The sequence below is a fragment of the Dipodomys merriami genome, unplaced genomic scaffold (assembly GCF_024711535.1).
Source record: "Dipodomys merriami isolate MVZ:Mamm:240054 unplaced genomic scaffold, mDipMer1.0.p SCAF_172, whole genome shotgun sequence".
NCBI classification, from domain to species: Eukaryota; Metazoa; Chordata; class Mammalia; order Rodentia; family Heteromyidae; genus Dipodomys; species Dipodomys merriami.
In genome coordinates this window covers 1267985-1285848 of record NW_027203071.1, presented here as the reverse complement: position 1 = coordinate 1285848, position 17864 = coordinate 1267985, and the positions used below count along the sequence as shown (strand labels likewise).

General features: G+C 37.6%; 1 protein-coding gene across 21 annotated transcripts in view; it reads left to right on the top strand.

Annotated features, from left to right (window-relative positions):
• Sgip1 (SH3GL interacting endocytic adaptor 1) overlaps positions 1 to 17864 on the top strand; it is a 195784-nt gene that overhangs the window by 80515 nt on the left and 97405 nt on the right. For all 21 annotated transcript variants that reach the window (XM_070025799.1, XM_070025798.1, XM_070025797.1 and 18 more), the window contains exon 2: positions 13546 to 13609. In XM_070025799.1, the coding sequence (XP_069881900.1) occupies positions 13546 to 13609 (64 nt within the window). The remainder of the gene's footprint in view (positions 1 to 13545; positions 13610 to 17864) is intronic.

Below are 17864 nucleotides of genomic sequence, written 5' to 3'. Positions count from 1 at the left end.
GGTTGACTCCCATACAACTTATTCCTATTCTTCCAGAGCTTTTCAATAGTAAGTAATAGACATAGCTGATAGAAGAAAAACATTTAGATGATACTAGGTTTATGTTTTAGTGCTTTCAATGAGTACCTTTTCCACTTAAAATCTGAAGTCCTTAACTTGAACTTCAAGACTTGCATGACTGACACCTGATCGTCTTATCTCCTACCACTCTCACTTTTTGTTACCACACAATTATGTATATGTGTCCATGTATGTTCATTAATGAATAGATAAATCAGAGCTATAGTATGGGACAACTACCTGCTCAATGGTGAATTGGTGGATTTAGAAATGGATCCTTATCTCATTGAAGTCAAGAATAATAACAGGTGATGTATATCTAGCAAAAAGAGTCACTTGACATATGATTTTTTTTTTGTTGGTCCTGGGGCCTGCACTCTGAGCTTGGGCACTGTCTCCAGCTCTTCAGCTCCAGGCTAGGGCTCTACCACTTGAGCCACAATACCACTTCTGTTTTTTTCTGCTTATGTGGTAATGAGGAATCGAACCCAGGGCCTCATGCATGCAAGACAAGCACTGTACCACTGAGCCACCTTCCCAACACCAAAAGATTCCTTTTCTATCAACTATTGAATGAGAAGATACAGCAATCTTCTGAGTGGATAACTTAATTACATCTTCAAGCCTAGAATAGGTTCCTTTCTCCATAGAATTGACTTTAAAAAAGACTGAGAGGAAGGGACTTTTCATCACATCTTGATGAACTTGGGCTGGAAGCGTGGCTCAATTGGTAGAGTTCCTGCCTAGCAAGCATGAAACCTTGAGCTAACATCTCAGTATCACAAAAAAGTTGAAAAACAACTTGATAAATTTATGTCATTCAACAAGAAGAATTTCCTAGCATTGGACTTAGTTATCTACTAGTATTTGTAACTCAAAATATGGATGGATATAGGGAGGGAAGAAGGACAAAGCATAATCATTATAATAAATTGTATAATTAGTATCAATCTATAAGCACCTAATTGTATATTTAGCTCCCCTTTAACCCATAATTTCTGTTCATGTTTGCCAAATAGCTAATATTCTTAAAAATTAAGTCCATGCCTATATGGTTTTAATTTATTAAACCATTTCCTTTCTTTTTTGGTGATGAATTTCATAGATCCTTACTGGCATGTAGAATGGGGGCAGTATCATGTAAATTCCGTTGCCTGTTTGTCTTTCCACTTCTACCTGGAATTGGTTAGAATTAATTCAAGAAAATACATAGAAGTTATGTTTCCTTCACTTTTAGTAATCATCTAAGGAATTTATCGCAAAGCATTCAGTAATAGGTAAATTTCCCACTGTTAGACGTTTACTGAAGCACTCTGTCTTCCTTTCTGTGCGTAATATTAAAAAAGAAAGACACACAAAAACATTTCTATTATTATACAATTTCATTTAGATTTATTTTTATTGAAAATGGATTTTTTACGATAAGGTTTGGCAAATTGTAATGAAAATTTAATTTTTCTACTTAAGCCTGATAATCAGAATCTAGTTAAGCAGGATCAGAAATTTCAGTGCTATTTACATGTTATTGTCCTGTTGGGAGAGAGTTGGAAAGGAGCAAAGAGAATCCATGAATGTGGAGAGAATGAATGAAAGAGACAGACTAAGAAGGAAACAATTTACAGATTAAGGTTAAGGTTAATGGGATAGGTCACATTAATTTCTTCTCTGAAATGTTATTCTCTAAGCAGAGCCTGTATATCTCCTACTATGAAGAGAACATTCCAAAGTCCATGTACTGCGTATACCTCTAAGTCAAGTAGTATGACACTGACTTCTCTCAGATCACACTGGGCTAACCAGCTAGTTATTGAAAGATTGTAATAGACTTGCACATAGAGAAGACTTCATTGACATTGTATTTTCCTGCTGTTCCAGAAATACATATTCTTTTCTGTGAGTCTTTTTATCACTAGTTAACTATTTTTTTTAGTCCTGGGGCTTGAATTCAGGGCCTGGGATTGTACCTGAGCTTCTTTTGCTCAAGGCTAGTGTTCTATCACGTGAGCCAAATCATCACTACAGGTTTTTTCTGTTTATATGGTACTGAGGAATCGAACCCAGGACTTCATGCATGCTAGGCAAGCACTCTACTGCCATGCCAGTTATCTTTTATGATAACAATTGATCAACTGCATTTCTTGAGACTAACTTTTGTTTCATTAGGATTATTGTAACCAAGGAACATTTGAGAATTTGAATTTTTGATTATTTTCAAGTTTTGATGTATTTTTACTTCCAAAGCAATAGAAGTATAGAGTTACTTCTCAAGTGCTGGAATCAGCACTATAATGTAGCCAAGTAAAATAGCTGATCTTTACAAGTTTTTAATACTATCACCCCATGCAAAAGAAATTTGCATGAAGCAAGGTTCTATACATTTCAGAAGTAATGCAGGTTTCTTTTTTTCTTTTTTTTTATTGTGAAAATACTGTACAAAGGGGTTACAATTACACGAGCAAGGTAATGAGTACATTTCTAATCAAGCATTGTTGCCTCCTCCTTTGTTTCCCCTTCCCATCCCTTCCCATCTCCCCCCCCCACTGCCCCCCTCCCTCTATCCCCCATCCCCCTCTCCCTGCCAAAGTTGTAAAGTTTGTTTATTGACATAACGATTTGTACATCTCATTGTTGCAACGGGTCCACCTGTATCCCTATTTAAACAATTTGTTTTTTCCCTTCCCCTCCACAAATTATACCAACATCAAGTACAGTGAGAAGAGGGGTTATACCATGGGGGAGGGACATACAAAACAACAAAGATATCATCTTATAAATATGTTAGTTCTTCAAAAAAAATTAACAAAATTGACAGACCCTTAGCAAATCTTATCAGAGAAAGAAGAGAACATACCCAAATAAATAAACTCAGAGATGAGATTTGAAACATCACCACAGAAACAACCAAGATTCAGAACATTATAAGGGAATACTTCTCAAACCTTTATGCTAATAAGTTTGAGAACCTGGCAGAAATGGACCTTTTCCTAGCAAATATCAACAATCAACATGCTGAAACTAAACCAAGATGAGTTAAACCAACTTAACAGGACCGTATCAAGCATTGAAATAGAAACAGCAATAAGAGACCTCCCATCTAAGAAAAGCCCAGAACTAGATAGATTTACCACAGAATTCTACAAGGCCTTCAAAGCAGAGCTCACACCAATACTCCTCCAACTCTTCAATGAAATTGAAAGAGAAAGTTCACTACCAAACTCATTTTATGAAGCCATCATAACCTTCATCCTGAAACCAGGCAGGAACTCATCAAAGAAAGAGAACTATAGACCCATTTCTTTGATGAAAATTGATGCAAAACTTTTCAAATTGCAGGTTTCTTATATTCACTTAAAACTTGCAACCACCTTTTTGATCAAGAGCTGAAGAAAATAAAAGTCAGATAGTTTAAGCAATTTCCTTAAGAGGTAATGAAAAAAGATTTAAACCCAAGTCTGGAAACTCAAAGTTCATGCTTTCTTTACAGGTAAGTATCCCTCCTATAGGTCTTGCTACTATACTTACACCCTGTTTCACATTCTAAACACTCTTCTACATCATTAATTCAATATTATCATGGCAATCATCAAGTCCTTATATATCAAATGCACTCAATGACTAATCTTTATTATGTTGTTCTAGGTCATCAAAAGGTCAAATATTTCTTTTGTAAAAGAGCCATTTTTAGCCCCTAGAAGTTATTATTTCTTATTATTTCCAGATCTTTATCTCATTATTTTAACATGAATATCCATAAACTAAATTTAACCTTGAAGAGGCTATGCATATCAGATTTTTTTTTGCAGCCCCTTGCCCTTGTAGTATGCCATTAAGATTTTCCCAACAGGCTCAGCACAGAATGATGAGCTCATAAAGCAGCTTTGTTGCTACTTAATTACAAAGGTCATCTGCATTTCTTTAAAGTCACCAAAATCTTCAGACCAAAGAGCACACCACCACCAATTCTGAACAATTCACTTGTTGAATAATGCAACCACTCAGCCATTAAACATTTAATTAAGTGACTACCATGAGCCAGGTACTGCTAGCACTGAGTCAATTCTCCCTGTTTCTTCACATTCACTTTTAATAAATATCTTAAACATCCTAAGCAGTAATCTAAGCACTGAAAATCTTAAATATCATAAAAATCATGGGACTAGCTGTTCTCCATTGTAACCAGTTTCAACATCTTTGTAAGATCTCGTAACAGAAAATCTGTACCTGTATGTAAAGCCTAGAGGAAAAGCTGATACGCAAAGCATGACAGCAATACAGTGACTGCCGTAATGAATAGACCCTGCCAGCCTGCAGTTGCTGTCAATACTCGGCACTGTGCCTAGTGCAATTAAATTTGCCTGTTTTTTTTTTAAATTACTGAGACCAAATGTTTGGCCTGGGTTCATGCAGAAAATGAGTAATTCTATTACATGTGATTCACCTTCAACTAACCCTCTCAGTTGATGAAGACTGAAGTTGAAAATTTACATTTATTACAGAAATAATCCACTTAGCAAACATTGATTAGGTCTCCTTATGCTCACATAGCATATGGCAACCTGAAAAGTACAATGTTTGTCTTTAAGAAATGGGCAGTCCTTCTAGAGCCAGTGGCTCATGTCTAGAATCCTGCCTACTCAGGAGGCTAGGAAGAGAGAATAAAGGTTCAAAACCAGCCAGGGCAGAAAAGTCTATGATGCTCTTATCTCTAATTAATCAACAAAAAATGGGAAGTAGAACTGTGGCTCAAATGGTAGAGATGTAGTCTTGAATGAAAAAGTAAAGCAAGAGCACCCTGAGTATTAGCACAATAACAAATGAAGAAGGAATGAAAGGAGGAAAGAGGAAGAAGGAAGGAGGAAGGGGGAAGGGGGAAAGGCAGGAGGGAAGGAAGGAGGAAGGGAGGGAGGAAGGAAGGAAAATGCAGCCAAGTTAACCTTAAAAGCAGACATTTTTCTATTTATACAAATCACATTTTTTTGGCCATGTGCTGGTGGCTCATGCCTATGTAATCCTAGCTACTCAGAAGGCTGAGATCTGATAAATAAGCCCAGACAGTAAAGTTCATGAGACTTACATCTTTAATAAACTACCAAAAAAAGCCACAAGTAGAGTTGTGGCTCAAGTGGTACAGCACTAGCCTTGAGCACAAAAGTTCAAGGACAGCATCCACGTCCCGAGTTCAAGCCTCAGGAGTGGCACACACACATTTTTAATTTGGGGTTTCATTTTTAATAAGAGTACACAAGGAATTGTGATGACTGAACAGAAAACATTCCAAGCCATGAAGAGACTGGATTCTAGAACATAGCAGAGGAGAATCTGGATGGATTCTACCAGTTACTGCTCATGTGGCTGCCACCAACTATTTCTCATTGATTGATGTACAAGCCATATTCAATGTACATAAGCTCTCACCTTATAATGTGTCAGGCCAGAGTAAGGAAGATCCTGACAAATGTTATGCAATATTATAAAAGACTCAGCAAATTGCATCTGCTCATTTTTATGATGTACTGGTACTGAACTGAGTTTGTCATTGTGCCACTGTGAACCTTCTCCAACTACAAATGTAAAGAGATCACAGCACACTCTGCCCCAAGTCTCTACTCACCAGCCTGTGCATTCTGCTCGTTCCATGCCCATCCATGCCCAATAATTTGGGATTCCTTCTTCTTCCCTAATACTTCGTGAATAAGTAGTTAAAAACTGAGTATCTGTGGAATGCAGATTGTAAACATCAGGAAAAGTCATTAGTTTTCAAATACTGAGTGGCTTCCCTTTTGTTGAGTTCAACACACCTCAGTAATATCCACAGTGGATGAGGCCTGGCTGTGGCTTCTGTAGTAATAATCATTGTGATTGTTCTGTGGGAAGTTATGACAAGGTTTTGGCTTACAATCATGGTCTTTGTACTTGTTTGTTTAGTGACTTTGGAGAGAACGAACTCACTTTGAGAATGTTTCATAATCCAGAAAACACAGGATTAGTAATACCTTCTGGGATTGTTGATAGGATCCATCTGTGTGAAGTGCTTGGCACAGTTCCTGGACAATACAAAGTACCTGGTAACCAGCAGCTGCCTTCCTCTGGCTCTTCATGCTTATAGAAAGAAGAGCCTAGCCTGTCTCTCCCAACCTCAGATTCAGTTGGGTGGTCAAATCATATATGGAAGGTAGCACAAAACTGTCTTAGATGAAGTCCTCAAGTAGTCATCTTGGGATCAGAACCCAGATTTTTGAAATCCAAAGATGATCACGCCTTCTGCTCCCTTCTCTGCTGCCATTCTGCTTCTTGTGTTTGGGGTATTAAGAATGTTCATGTCTCTGAGGCAAATGCAGAAGGGGATGGATTTCATTCTTCTATAACTGTGTTCTTCATACGGACCCTAAGCAGCTGTCATTGACAATTTGACTCTTCTCAAAGGTCCTTCTTCTCCAGGGCTCTGGGGCATGTTGAGAATAGCTTTGTTTCTAGTCATCCAATCTCTATACCAATGTACTGTATGAATAGGATGAGGAACAAAAATATGACTCCAAAAATATGATTCGCCCAAACTGGTAACTTTCAAACAATTGTCAAGGGGTGTGGGTGTGTATAATTGGGGTTTGACCATTTGCTAGGAGGGTACTTTCCCATTTGAGCCATGTCTTCAGCACTTTTCACTGGACTGCAATCTTCCTATTTGTACATCTTGCCATAGCTTAAATGATGGGCATATACCACCATGCCCACTTTCACCTGCTAAGACTGAATCTCATGAAATTTTTGTGCGTGAGTGTACCAGCTCTTGAATTCAGAGCTTCATACTCCCACTTGGCTTTCTTGCTCATGGCTGTTTACTCTACCACTTGAGTTCTACTATAGATACGTTATTAGTTCATTAGAGATGGAATCTCACAAACTCTTCTACCTGGATTGACTTCAAGACCCTGTTCTCTACATCTCAGTTTTAGCCTTCCTAGGAGCTAGGAAGTATAACTGCCTGACTTTCATAATTATTTTTTCTGCCTGAACTATCCTAATCCATAATCCTCCCAATCTCAGCCTTTCATTTTGTTTTTGAACTGTAATCTCAACCTTCTGAGTAGCTAGGATTATAGGTGTGAGCCATCAATGTCTGGCCCAATCTCAGCCTTCTGAGTAGCTGAGATTACTGGTCCATACCACTATGCCCAACTATTGATTGGCATGGGTTCTCATGAACTTTTTTCCTAGGTTGCCATAGAACAGCAATCCTCTCACTCTACATCTCCCAATTAGCTATGATTACAAGCATGGCCCATGGGCATCTGGCTTCAACAATCTTAAAGACAGTTTGGGGCAGAAGGGGCAACTAACATCACAATAATGAATTATCCAAGAAGGCAATGTGTAATCAAGCCTTCAAAGTAGACACAGCCAACAAAAAGCAATGCACTCCAAAGAGTTCTCTCTCTCCCCAGTCAGACAGTATCTCACACATACTCACCACCTACCTCCATTTACTTCAAGTAGTAAAACATGGCTTTTCTGTTTATTGCTTCTTTGATTATCTGTATTGGCTCTACACCATTCTACTCCCATCCTCTTTAAGATAGGTCAGTAATAAACAGCTTGCTCCCGGGATGCTGAGAAAGTGACCATTTTACATCTGGCCCTGCCTCATCATTGTTTACTAGCTATAAATAGAATGGGAGGAGTTTAAGACAAGGAGAAAGGAGGGTGTGATTGACTGGACCCTCCACAGACACCTAGGAGTCAGGACATCTGTGATCAGGCCAGCAGCACCATCTGTGCAGGTGGAGGTGAACATTTGCCTGCAGGAGGCTAACACCTGGAGATCTGTTTGGGACTCAGCTCCAGGAGGGTTTACCTCAGCCTGCCTATCTACAGTACCAGCCTTCATAGTGAAAAAGAAAAATAGTCTAGGTGGGATATAAAAAAATAAATAAAGATCAAATAGGAAACAAAATAAGCCAAGGAAATACTCTCTTGGTTCTTTAGAGTATCCAATTTTGATGTTTTCTCAAAATTTATTATTCATAGCAAAGTTCAAATGTTTGTTCTCAGAACTTCACCCTAAACAACTCACTTTCTCAGTAGATCAAAGGTGGGTCAGATTCAGAATTTATGAATCACTGCACAGTTGTGCTCAGAAGAAAAGAAAATGGAGAAGGTGACTCTTTTCTTCTTTTGTGCTTTTTCTTCTTTGCCTGCAGGTTTATGCATTCCTAAATCCAAGACATCCTGTGGTATTTGTTTTGTGTTTGGGGAATTTTATAATTAGTTTGTAGAAGCTTCAGGGGGAGAAAGACAGAAGAAATTTTGTTTCAAATCCAAAGGATTTTTTTCCTTAGGTTTTAGTGAGAAGTGAGCAACAGAGGGGGAAGGTGAAAGGAGAAAGAGATGGAGGTTCCAGTAGGATCCGAGTACTTAAATGTTTCATAAAAATGGAATAATAAGCCAGGTGCTTATGGCTCACACCTGTAATCCTAACTACTCAGGAAGCTGAGGACTGCAATTCAAAGCCAGCCCAAGAAAGTCTATGATTCTCTTAGCTCCAATAAACCACCAAAAAAAAAAAAAAAAAAGCTGGAAAAAGAGCTGTGACTCAAGTAGTAGAGTACTTGGCTTCTGCAAAATTAAGTCCAGTAACTCAGGGCTCAAATCCTGAGTTCAAGCCCCAGGACCAAAAAAAAATTAATAATGAAATTCATTAAAAGTTGGAAAACATAAAGGGGAAAAGAAAGTATAATAAGAGGGATGAATTTGGTCAAAGTGCATTTTATGCAAGTATGGAAATACTTGGTACTAGAAATATATGCTAATAATAAAAGGTTTGGAAAACTTATCTCCCCAGACCCACTGCCAGTACTGGACTCAGGGTCTTAAATTGTTGGTAGGCTTTTTCACTCAAGGGTGGTCTTCTACCACTTAAGCCACACTTCCACTTCCAGATTTTTTTTATTATTTAAATGTTTTTGTAAATGTACAGAGGGGTTATAGTTGCACAAGTCAGTTAATGAGTCAGATAATTTCTTTTGGAACAGTGTCACCCCCTCCTTCTTTTGGAACAGTGTCACCCCCTCCTTCATTTTCTCCCATTTTTTCCTCTTCCAACCCCCTCCCCCCCCAAATGTATATTCGTTTCCAACATACTATGTAGTGAGTGTCACTGGTCCAGCTTTTTGTATAGTTAATTGGAGATGAGAGGCTATGAACTTTCCAGCCTGATCTGGCTTTGAACATGATTCTCAGATCTCAGCCTCCTGTGTAGCTAGGATTACAAAAATGAGCCACCAGCAACTAGCATTGTTTTTTTTTGTTGTTGTTGTTGTTTTCCTTTTTGAAGCTCATCTATTTCCCCCTCATCACACCTGGCTTGAAATATTCTACTTCTCTTTAGTTGAAATGTTAATTCACTTAAAATAAAAAATTTGATTTTTGCCACTTTAGAGCTTAAAACTTGATGACAGCGAGTATATTTTCGGTGTCATATAACCATCACCACTCCCTACATCTGGAATTTTGATAAACAAAAAAGGAAGCCCTGTAATTATTATGCTGTCACTTCTCCTTTCTCTTCCACCCAGCCCCTTCCAATATCCAACCTGCTTTCTCTATCAATGAACTTACCAGGATGCAAATGAAATTACTATATGTAGCTTTTTTTTTTTCCTCCATTGGTCATGGGGCTTGAACTCTGGGCCTGGGCACTGTCCTGTAGCTCTTCAGCTCAGGGCTAGCGGTCTACCACTTGAACCACAGCGCCACTTCCAGTTTTCTGATGGTTTATTGGAGATAAGAGTCTCGAGGACTTTCCTACCCGGGCTGGCTTTGAACCGTGATCCTCACATCTCAGCCTCCTGAGTAGCTAGGATGACAGGTGTGAGCCACCAGCGCCCAGCTTATATGTACTTGCTGAGTTTGGCTTCTCTCACTTTTCATACTAGTTACGTTGTAGCCAGTGTTGGAGCTTGGTACATGTAAACATTTATTTTTCAATTGCTGAACATTATTCTACAGTATAAATAAGTCACATTTGTTCATAAAGAACTATTTCATTATTAGGAGAATTTTATTTACCAAAAATTTTGTTAATATGATTGGGCATAGCTTGATATATTTGACTGCATCTATATAGAACCTTAATGCTTTTAAAGAAATCTAGCCAGATACAGGTGTTTACTATTACTAGGCACTCAGGAGGCTGAGATCTGTGGATCTGAGGATCACAATTCAAAGCCAGTCCAAACAGGCAAATCTATTGGACTCTTATCTTCAATTAACCAAAAAAACCTGAAAGCGGAGGTGTGACTCAAGTAGTAGAGTGCCAGCCTTTAGTGAAAAGCCAAAGGTGAGTACACACACACACACACACACACACACACACACACACACACACACAATTTAAAGATAGGGGAAAAAACAAAATGTTTAAATAGCGATACAGGCTGACCCATTGTAACAATGAGATGTACAAGACACTGTTGAACAATGAACTTTACCATTTAGGGGCGGGGGAGTGTAATTGTGGAAGTGGAAAGGAAGGGATGGTAGGGGAAAACAAAGGAGGAGGCAACAATGCTTGATAAGAAATGTACTTATGACCTTGCTCATGTAACTGTAACCCCCTCTGGACAGTATTTTCACAATAAAAAACTTACTTAAAAAAAGAAAATAACAAAATAGTTTTGGTAAAGAAAAATTGACCAAAATTTAGGCCTGCTACCTAAAACATTCTACTATAGAAAATGACTTCAAAAAATCTTCAGGGAGTTAAGGGGGTCAGAAATGGAAAATCATTGAATAGAATATGTTTTAAGTTTATCAGATTATTGAATATGTATTTTAAGCTTGCTATTCTAATCATACTCTTAATTATCTTTCTCTATTCTGAAGAGATTTTTTTCAAATATTTTAATAAACTCTCAAAAACATATTAATAACTTTCCCTTCACTGTGTATGTGGGAGGGAGGGGGTTCTGGGGATTGAACACAAGACCTGCTCACTGACCTGAGCTTTTTTGCCCAAGGCTAATACTCTACCATTTCTGCTTTTTTTTTTTGAGGGGTAATTGTCCAGGCTGGCTTTGAACATCTAACCTCAAATCTTAGCTTCTTGAGAGGTTAGGATTCCAGATATGAGATAGCAGTGCCCAACTCCCTTCACTTTTAACACAGTTGATGCTATTGCTTCTTCTGGAATCTCTTAAATCTGTTCAGATCTGAATAACTTACATTTTATAAGTTTATTTGCATTAACCTTGGATTTTCAACTCTTCCTCTTTCCCTGGATGGGGGATTTTGTGAATGCTTTTACTTATTCAACAATTTGGTTCTTTTTATCCTGCACTTTTACATCTTTAGAATATTTCAATTTAATTCTGTGTATAAGTATAGTCCATGTCTTGCTAACATGATCTTCAGAGAAACTAAAGCTACAGATTGGAATAGCATTTTATGAGAGTGTGAAAATTCTTTCATCTCTAATTATTAGTTGATTTATTATAGGTGACTAAAACACAAAAAAGAATGTAACATGTATTAAGAGCCAATAAATGATACTGGGAATAGACTCTATGTCTCCTAATTCTCAATTTAATGCACTTTTATAAAAAAAAATACAAAACTCATGGCATTTATGACCTACTTCACATTGGCTCTACCCAGACATGGCAGTCAAAAACAAGACAGTGTCTATGAAAATGTATTATTGACTACTCTGTTACTAACACAGTCTACTGGGCTTTGTATTTATTTTTCTATTTTATAGGTTATGTTATTAAAAGTTGAGTTGCAGGAAATAAAGAACTTAAAATATAAAATAATAATTTTATGCATTTTATGGTCCTAAAATTGCCAGTAGTTGACTCACAAACAAAGCATTCATTGTGAATCCAGATCTAAACTGGAACCATGAAGAAGGCCAATTAGGATACTTGAAACCCAAGTAAAACTGGAGGAAGGAAATAATGGTTATATAATTGTTGTTTGTGTCACAAGGGAATAAGGTAACTGTATGTGAGAAAATAAAAATGAAGAGGAATAAACTGTTCTTAAATATTATAGACAGCTTTAAATGTAAGTTTTCCTATAAACTTGCCATGTGAAGAGTAACAGAAAATAACTTTATGTAGGAGGAGATTTGTTTTGGGCAAAGAAAAAAAACAAACATTGACATTTTGAAGACCTAAGTGTCTTAAATGGAATGACTATTAAAATGAAAAGTTAGACTTCACAAAGACATTTCAGAGATAATATCTGAGCAGCATCCTAAGAGGCAGATAATTAATGACTCAGCTAATCTGTGCACTTCAGGCTGACTCACATGTTTTGGAAGAAGATTTCATGGAATCACTGATTCTGGCAATGTTTTTCTCTTTGTTCCACCTGGCAGTGCCAAACAAATCCTGAAATATCGGTGACTTTTCTAGTTCTAATTTTCTCAGGGAAATATTTCTGCAACAAAATCAGCCTTGCAGCAAGTCCAAAGTAGGCATTTAGCCTACTTCAAAAGCACTTGCCAACATAACCATCATGTGCCAATGGAATGTGAATGTGATTGGGAAGTACAAACAGAACCCAATGCTGGGCTTGATTTGTCAGGATGAAAAAAGTGGACTTCTTACCCCCACTGCTGCCTGAGATGTGCTTTGGGGAAGATATTTTAAATTTATACATACTATTTGATGCAATAGGAGATGTAAGGAAAATAGAAATGTGGGGGCCTTGGCATCTGCCCTAGAAAGACTCACAGTCTATCAGAACAAGTAGTAAATAATGAGTAGTACAAGGGATATGTTATAATACATACAAGAGCAATAGTTTGAGGGAGGGAGCCTAAAATCATCACAGTCTTATGCCAGTAGGATTGAGAGACACTTACCAGCAGGTGACCTGGAGCTTAGAGGATGAGCTGCGACTCTAAATACTGACAAAATAAGCAGTGTATTTCACCAAGAGGCAAAGACCATGCATGGAAGGGACAATGAAATGTCAGCATTGGGGTATATTCAGAGAGTGATTGACAACCCAGTCCAGCCATGGAGCTGAAGATGGAGAGGGGAATATAGGACACAGAAATGTGTCAGGCCAATATGGTTCTCTTGGTATGGAGTTTGCATCGTCTGTGCCTTGCTGTCATCCTAATCTCCAGAATATACCCACCCTAGAAAGAGCTATTCTAAATCTGTGATTCAGTTTCTTGGCATAGCCTCAATCTGATTGATGAATAAAATAGTAGTCTAAGAAAAGCTTCAAGTTTTCTCTAGATCTATACATCCCTATGTTTCTTATAATGCTAAGAATTTACAGTGACAAGTCCTTGATAAATATCTGTTGAAAATCAGAGTCATGTGCATATACATACATGCATAGACATGTGATCAAAGAAACTTGGATTGCTTTTTGAACATGCCAGTTTAATGGTTTTGCTGTAACTTTCAAAATATGCTCACTTGCACGGTAGATAGGTTTATTTGACCCTCTGCTGTTTTCCTGCAGGATTGAAAAAACGTACAAGGAAGGCCTTTGGAATACGGAAGAAAGAAAAGGACACTGATTCTACGTATGTACTTGAAGAGTTTATCTCCGAACTTTGCCTAAGAAATTCTGTTGTCACAGTTGCTAATATTGTCATTGAGTTTCTTTGATTAGTATGTATTTCTTTTCTGTGATACCCCGTTTCAGAGTACACTGTATTTGCTTCTCATAAATACTTCTTTGATTTCTGCTAAAAGGTGAAGATTTTTCATTATTTGTTCAGTTTTTCATCATCTCTAAATACCTGATATTCATACTTCTTAGCGGTCTTGAAAAGCAAAAGGTGTGATTGTGATTGTTATTTTGGTGGTGGGGAGGGGGCATAAATGACAAATGCATTTATTTTTCTAATGTTGCCCCTACTTCAAGACCAAAGCAAACAACCAAACACCTGTATAGGTAAACTAGCAGTAGCCAAACCCAGAAATGTATACTAAATAACATCCCAAAATTCTTGCTTGAGATGCCAAGAGTTTGTATAAACATAATTGTAAATCAACCAACAGAGTTTGCAGGAATGATAAGATATTTGGCTGTGAATAAGAAACCAGTGCCAGAACAATTATGAGTATGCTCTATGTGTTTAAATGGCTATATCCAAGAGAATTAATTAACCATGGACAATTAATCTCAAAACATAACAATTTCATTCTACTTATTTGGTCATCTGTAATTCTCCTTCAGAAGTATTTAACTCTGACACAAACTCTCAAGTATCTTTTGGAGCCAGGTAGATAACTAATACATGAAGTCAACTGGCCAGGAACTTGAGATTCCAGCCCAAGATCAGTTTACAAAGAGAACTGCTAGTCAATGCAACTGGTTGTGAACAGGTAGAAACGCAAATCTGAGATGAGATTTTTGTCTATAAGAATGGAGTCCAGCCAGGTTCTGGTGGCTCATGCCTATAATCCTAACTACACAGAGGGCTGATATCTGAGGATCATAGTTCAAAGCCAGCCTGTACAGGAAAGTCTATAAGACCCTTATATCCAACTAGCCAACTTAAAAACTGGAAGTAAAGCTATGGCTCAAGTAGTAGAACTCCAGTCTTGAGCAAAAAAAGCTAAAGAATAGCAACCAAGCCCTAAGTTCAGCCCCCATACCAGTATATGCATACAAAATAAAAATTGAGTCCATTAAACCATTCACATATACAGAATCCCTAAAAGAATATTAGAAAATAGGAAAATAAAACCTGTGTCAGCATGAGTAAAAGTGAAAGTAGGTCACATTTATTTCAATCTTTAGCTTTGCATTCTGTACATTTTAATTAAAGCATTCCCTCCATGAATGTATAATTCATGGTCTAAAATATCTACTACAAAAAATTTGTTAAAAACTTTTATACAACTAAGTGAAACAGCATATTTGAAAGGCCTACTGTAGTATTTAGTAGTTAAAAAATGCTTCATAAAAGATAGCTGCCCTCAATAGGAAATGGATTCATTACCTTGCTCATGTAACTGTAACCCCTCTGTACAGTATCTTTACAATAAAATATTTATATTTATATTTAAAAAAATAGCTGCTACCATTCTTATTATTGAAACAATCCATAGTAAAGAGTTCCTTATGAGTGATTAAACTGGAATTTCCCAGAAATGTTAGGGTGAGAAAGCTCACATTTGATGGATACTTTAGGGGAGGAGAACCGTGAGTTTGGCCTGTAAGAAAATGAGGATATGAGGTCATACAAAGGGAGTGACAAAGGCAAAAGCAATATGGGAAAATTCAGTGGTTATTTAGGACAAGGTAAATGGGGCTGAGTGTCTACCAGTGAGCTCTAAGAAAAGGTGATAAAGGGAAGGCAAGGCTGGAAAGGGATGAGATCCAGATAGAAGGGGAATTGCATACCATGTTGAGGTGCGTTGTCTGCCTTCTGTAGTCAGTGGGCCACCTTGAAACCTGAAAGTTTTTACATCAGATAATATGGAGGATTGGAAAAGCTATTTTTTTTAATTTAGATACAAAATGTTCAAGCTCTTGTTATATTTTCGTGTTATTTTTCTTCTAGTTATTGTTTACTAGAAACATTTATGGTATCCTGAGATTTTTTTTTCCTCTACATGATTAAGTTGGGAATATTTTTCTGAGAATTATCTAATTTATATTGCTTCTAAATATTTTTTTTCTCCACATCAAGATAGGAAGCGGTTCCTTCACTGGTACTGGAATGCCTGGGCTCTTGTTCCAGTTCTGCCAGTAACTCCATAGCTGTGGAAATTGCACATTCATTCACTGGGCCTCAGTTTCTCCCTGTAAAAATAAAAGTTCACACTAGATGAAACTGAGTTTTTTGGAAGTGTCACTGTGGCTCAAGTGGTAGAGCGTTCACCTTGAGCCTGAATTGCTCAGGGACAGTGCCCAGGCCCAGAGTTCAAGTCCCACAACCAACAAAAAAAGGAAGGAAGGAAGGAAGGAAGGAAGGAAGGAAGGAAGGAAGGAAGGAAGGAAGGAAGGAAGGAAGGAAGGAAAGAAAGAAAGAAAGAAAGAAAGAAAGAAAGAAAGAAAGAAAGAAAGAAAGAAAGAAAGAAAGAATGATTGAGTTTTGTTCAAAGGCCAGGCACTGAGCTAGGCAGTCTGTCAACCACATCTGATACCACCTCCAACATGCCATGTGCTATGTGGGACATTGTTGCAGGAGAACAGCATTGCTGAAACCAAGCCAAGTATAATATTGACAGTGACTGTAACTATAGTCGACATTACTGTTGTCTGAAAGAGTTAGAAAGACAAAGAAATAATCTTGGGGGGTGGGGGGAAGAGGGTAAACAACCTCTCTTTGTCAAGCTGAGCTCACTTTCATGTGGCCAAAGCATGGTTCTTCCATCATCATTTCTAAATCTATGAGAAGAAACTGTGCCTTATGGCTTTAAGTAGATGCCCAGCATCTCCATGAGGCCCTCTAAGGAGACATTGGTTTGTAATCATCTCACCTCAATTTTTTATCATCAGAATGTCCCAATTATTTTTGGGATAGCAAATTGGCTCTTTTTTGGTTCCCCTAGTAGTGATAGTCAAAGACAAGCTTTAAAAAAAAAAAAAGTAGAAGTCTTTGCTGTTGTTTTGTTGATTTTATGAACCCCTGCTCTCTAATTCGATCATATATCATATATTTATTGGAAAAGGAGTCATAAATACAAAAGGATTAGTAAAATGCTCTGGCAATTTGCTGTCCCTTCAGCTTTAGTTAATGCCTATGTTAGCCTGTAATCATTGAGACCTTGTTGATGCAAACTGTTTTCAGGGCCATTGCAGCTGGCTCTGGGTTGCTAAGCAACCTGCTAGAGTAGCGGCCAGCTACTGATTGAACCTTCTAAGACAGAGAGTAGGGTAAGGACCAGAGCTTCCTGATTTGATCATCATTACGGTGGCTGACAGAAAGAGGAAGGAGAGAGCTTGTGCTAAATGGCAGGCTCTGTGCAGGATATTTTGTTACACTGAGATCCTTTCTAATCCTAACAATAATTCAATAAGGTTGGTACTAACATCTCAGCTCAAGAAATGAGAAATCACTGCCCAAAAAGGAACCACTTGCTGAAGGCCATGTAGAAAATAAGGCTGAGAACCAATAATCCTGGTCTAGAAATGAGCGTCTATGTGTTTATCAAATCGAAGGAAAGACAGGAATGGGCAAGACTATATAACCCAAATAGGAGTATCAAAAAGAAAGATGGCAATCATGGCAAGCAATAACTGAAACTTTAAAAACTTGAGTCCATGATAGATGATTAGCTTTAAAATACAAGTCTAGAAAAATCAAAACATTTTTGAAAACATATGAAACTTCACAGGATGTTGTTAGGAAATAAACTTGGAATGCAACTCAAGTGTTGGAGGCTGCTGCAATCTCTCCACTCCGTATGCTAAATCAGACTATAGAATCATAATTATTATCTAGTTTAATACACACTGTATTCTAGGCTCTCTCTTTTATTAAATTACTTGTTAGATTCTCTAATGGCTCTCTCCTCCACCTCTACCTCTTTCCCTCTTTCTCCTTTGGCTCCAATTTCCTTACTTGGTCCCACTTCCAAAGGACAAACCCCACCCAAATTGTAGAAATAGCATAGTACAAGTCCCTGTCTAAGCATAGTTCTGGTTGTGTGTTAATAACATAATGACATTTTTAAGCTCTTTACAAGATGAATTAAAATTATAAGTTACCAAGTAACCCATTTCCATTCTCTTACTTCTCCATCCCTCTGTTTGTCCTGTCCCAGTATCTCACAGAAAAAAAAGACAAAACAACTTCGCTACCTTGTTCTACAAACCCA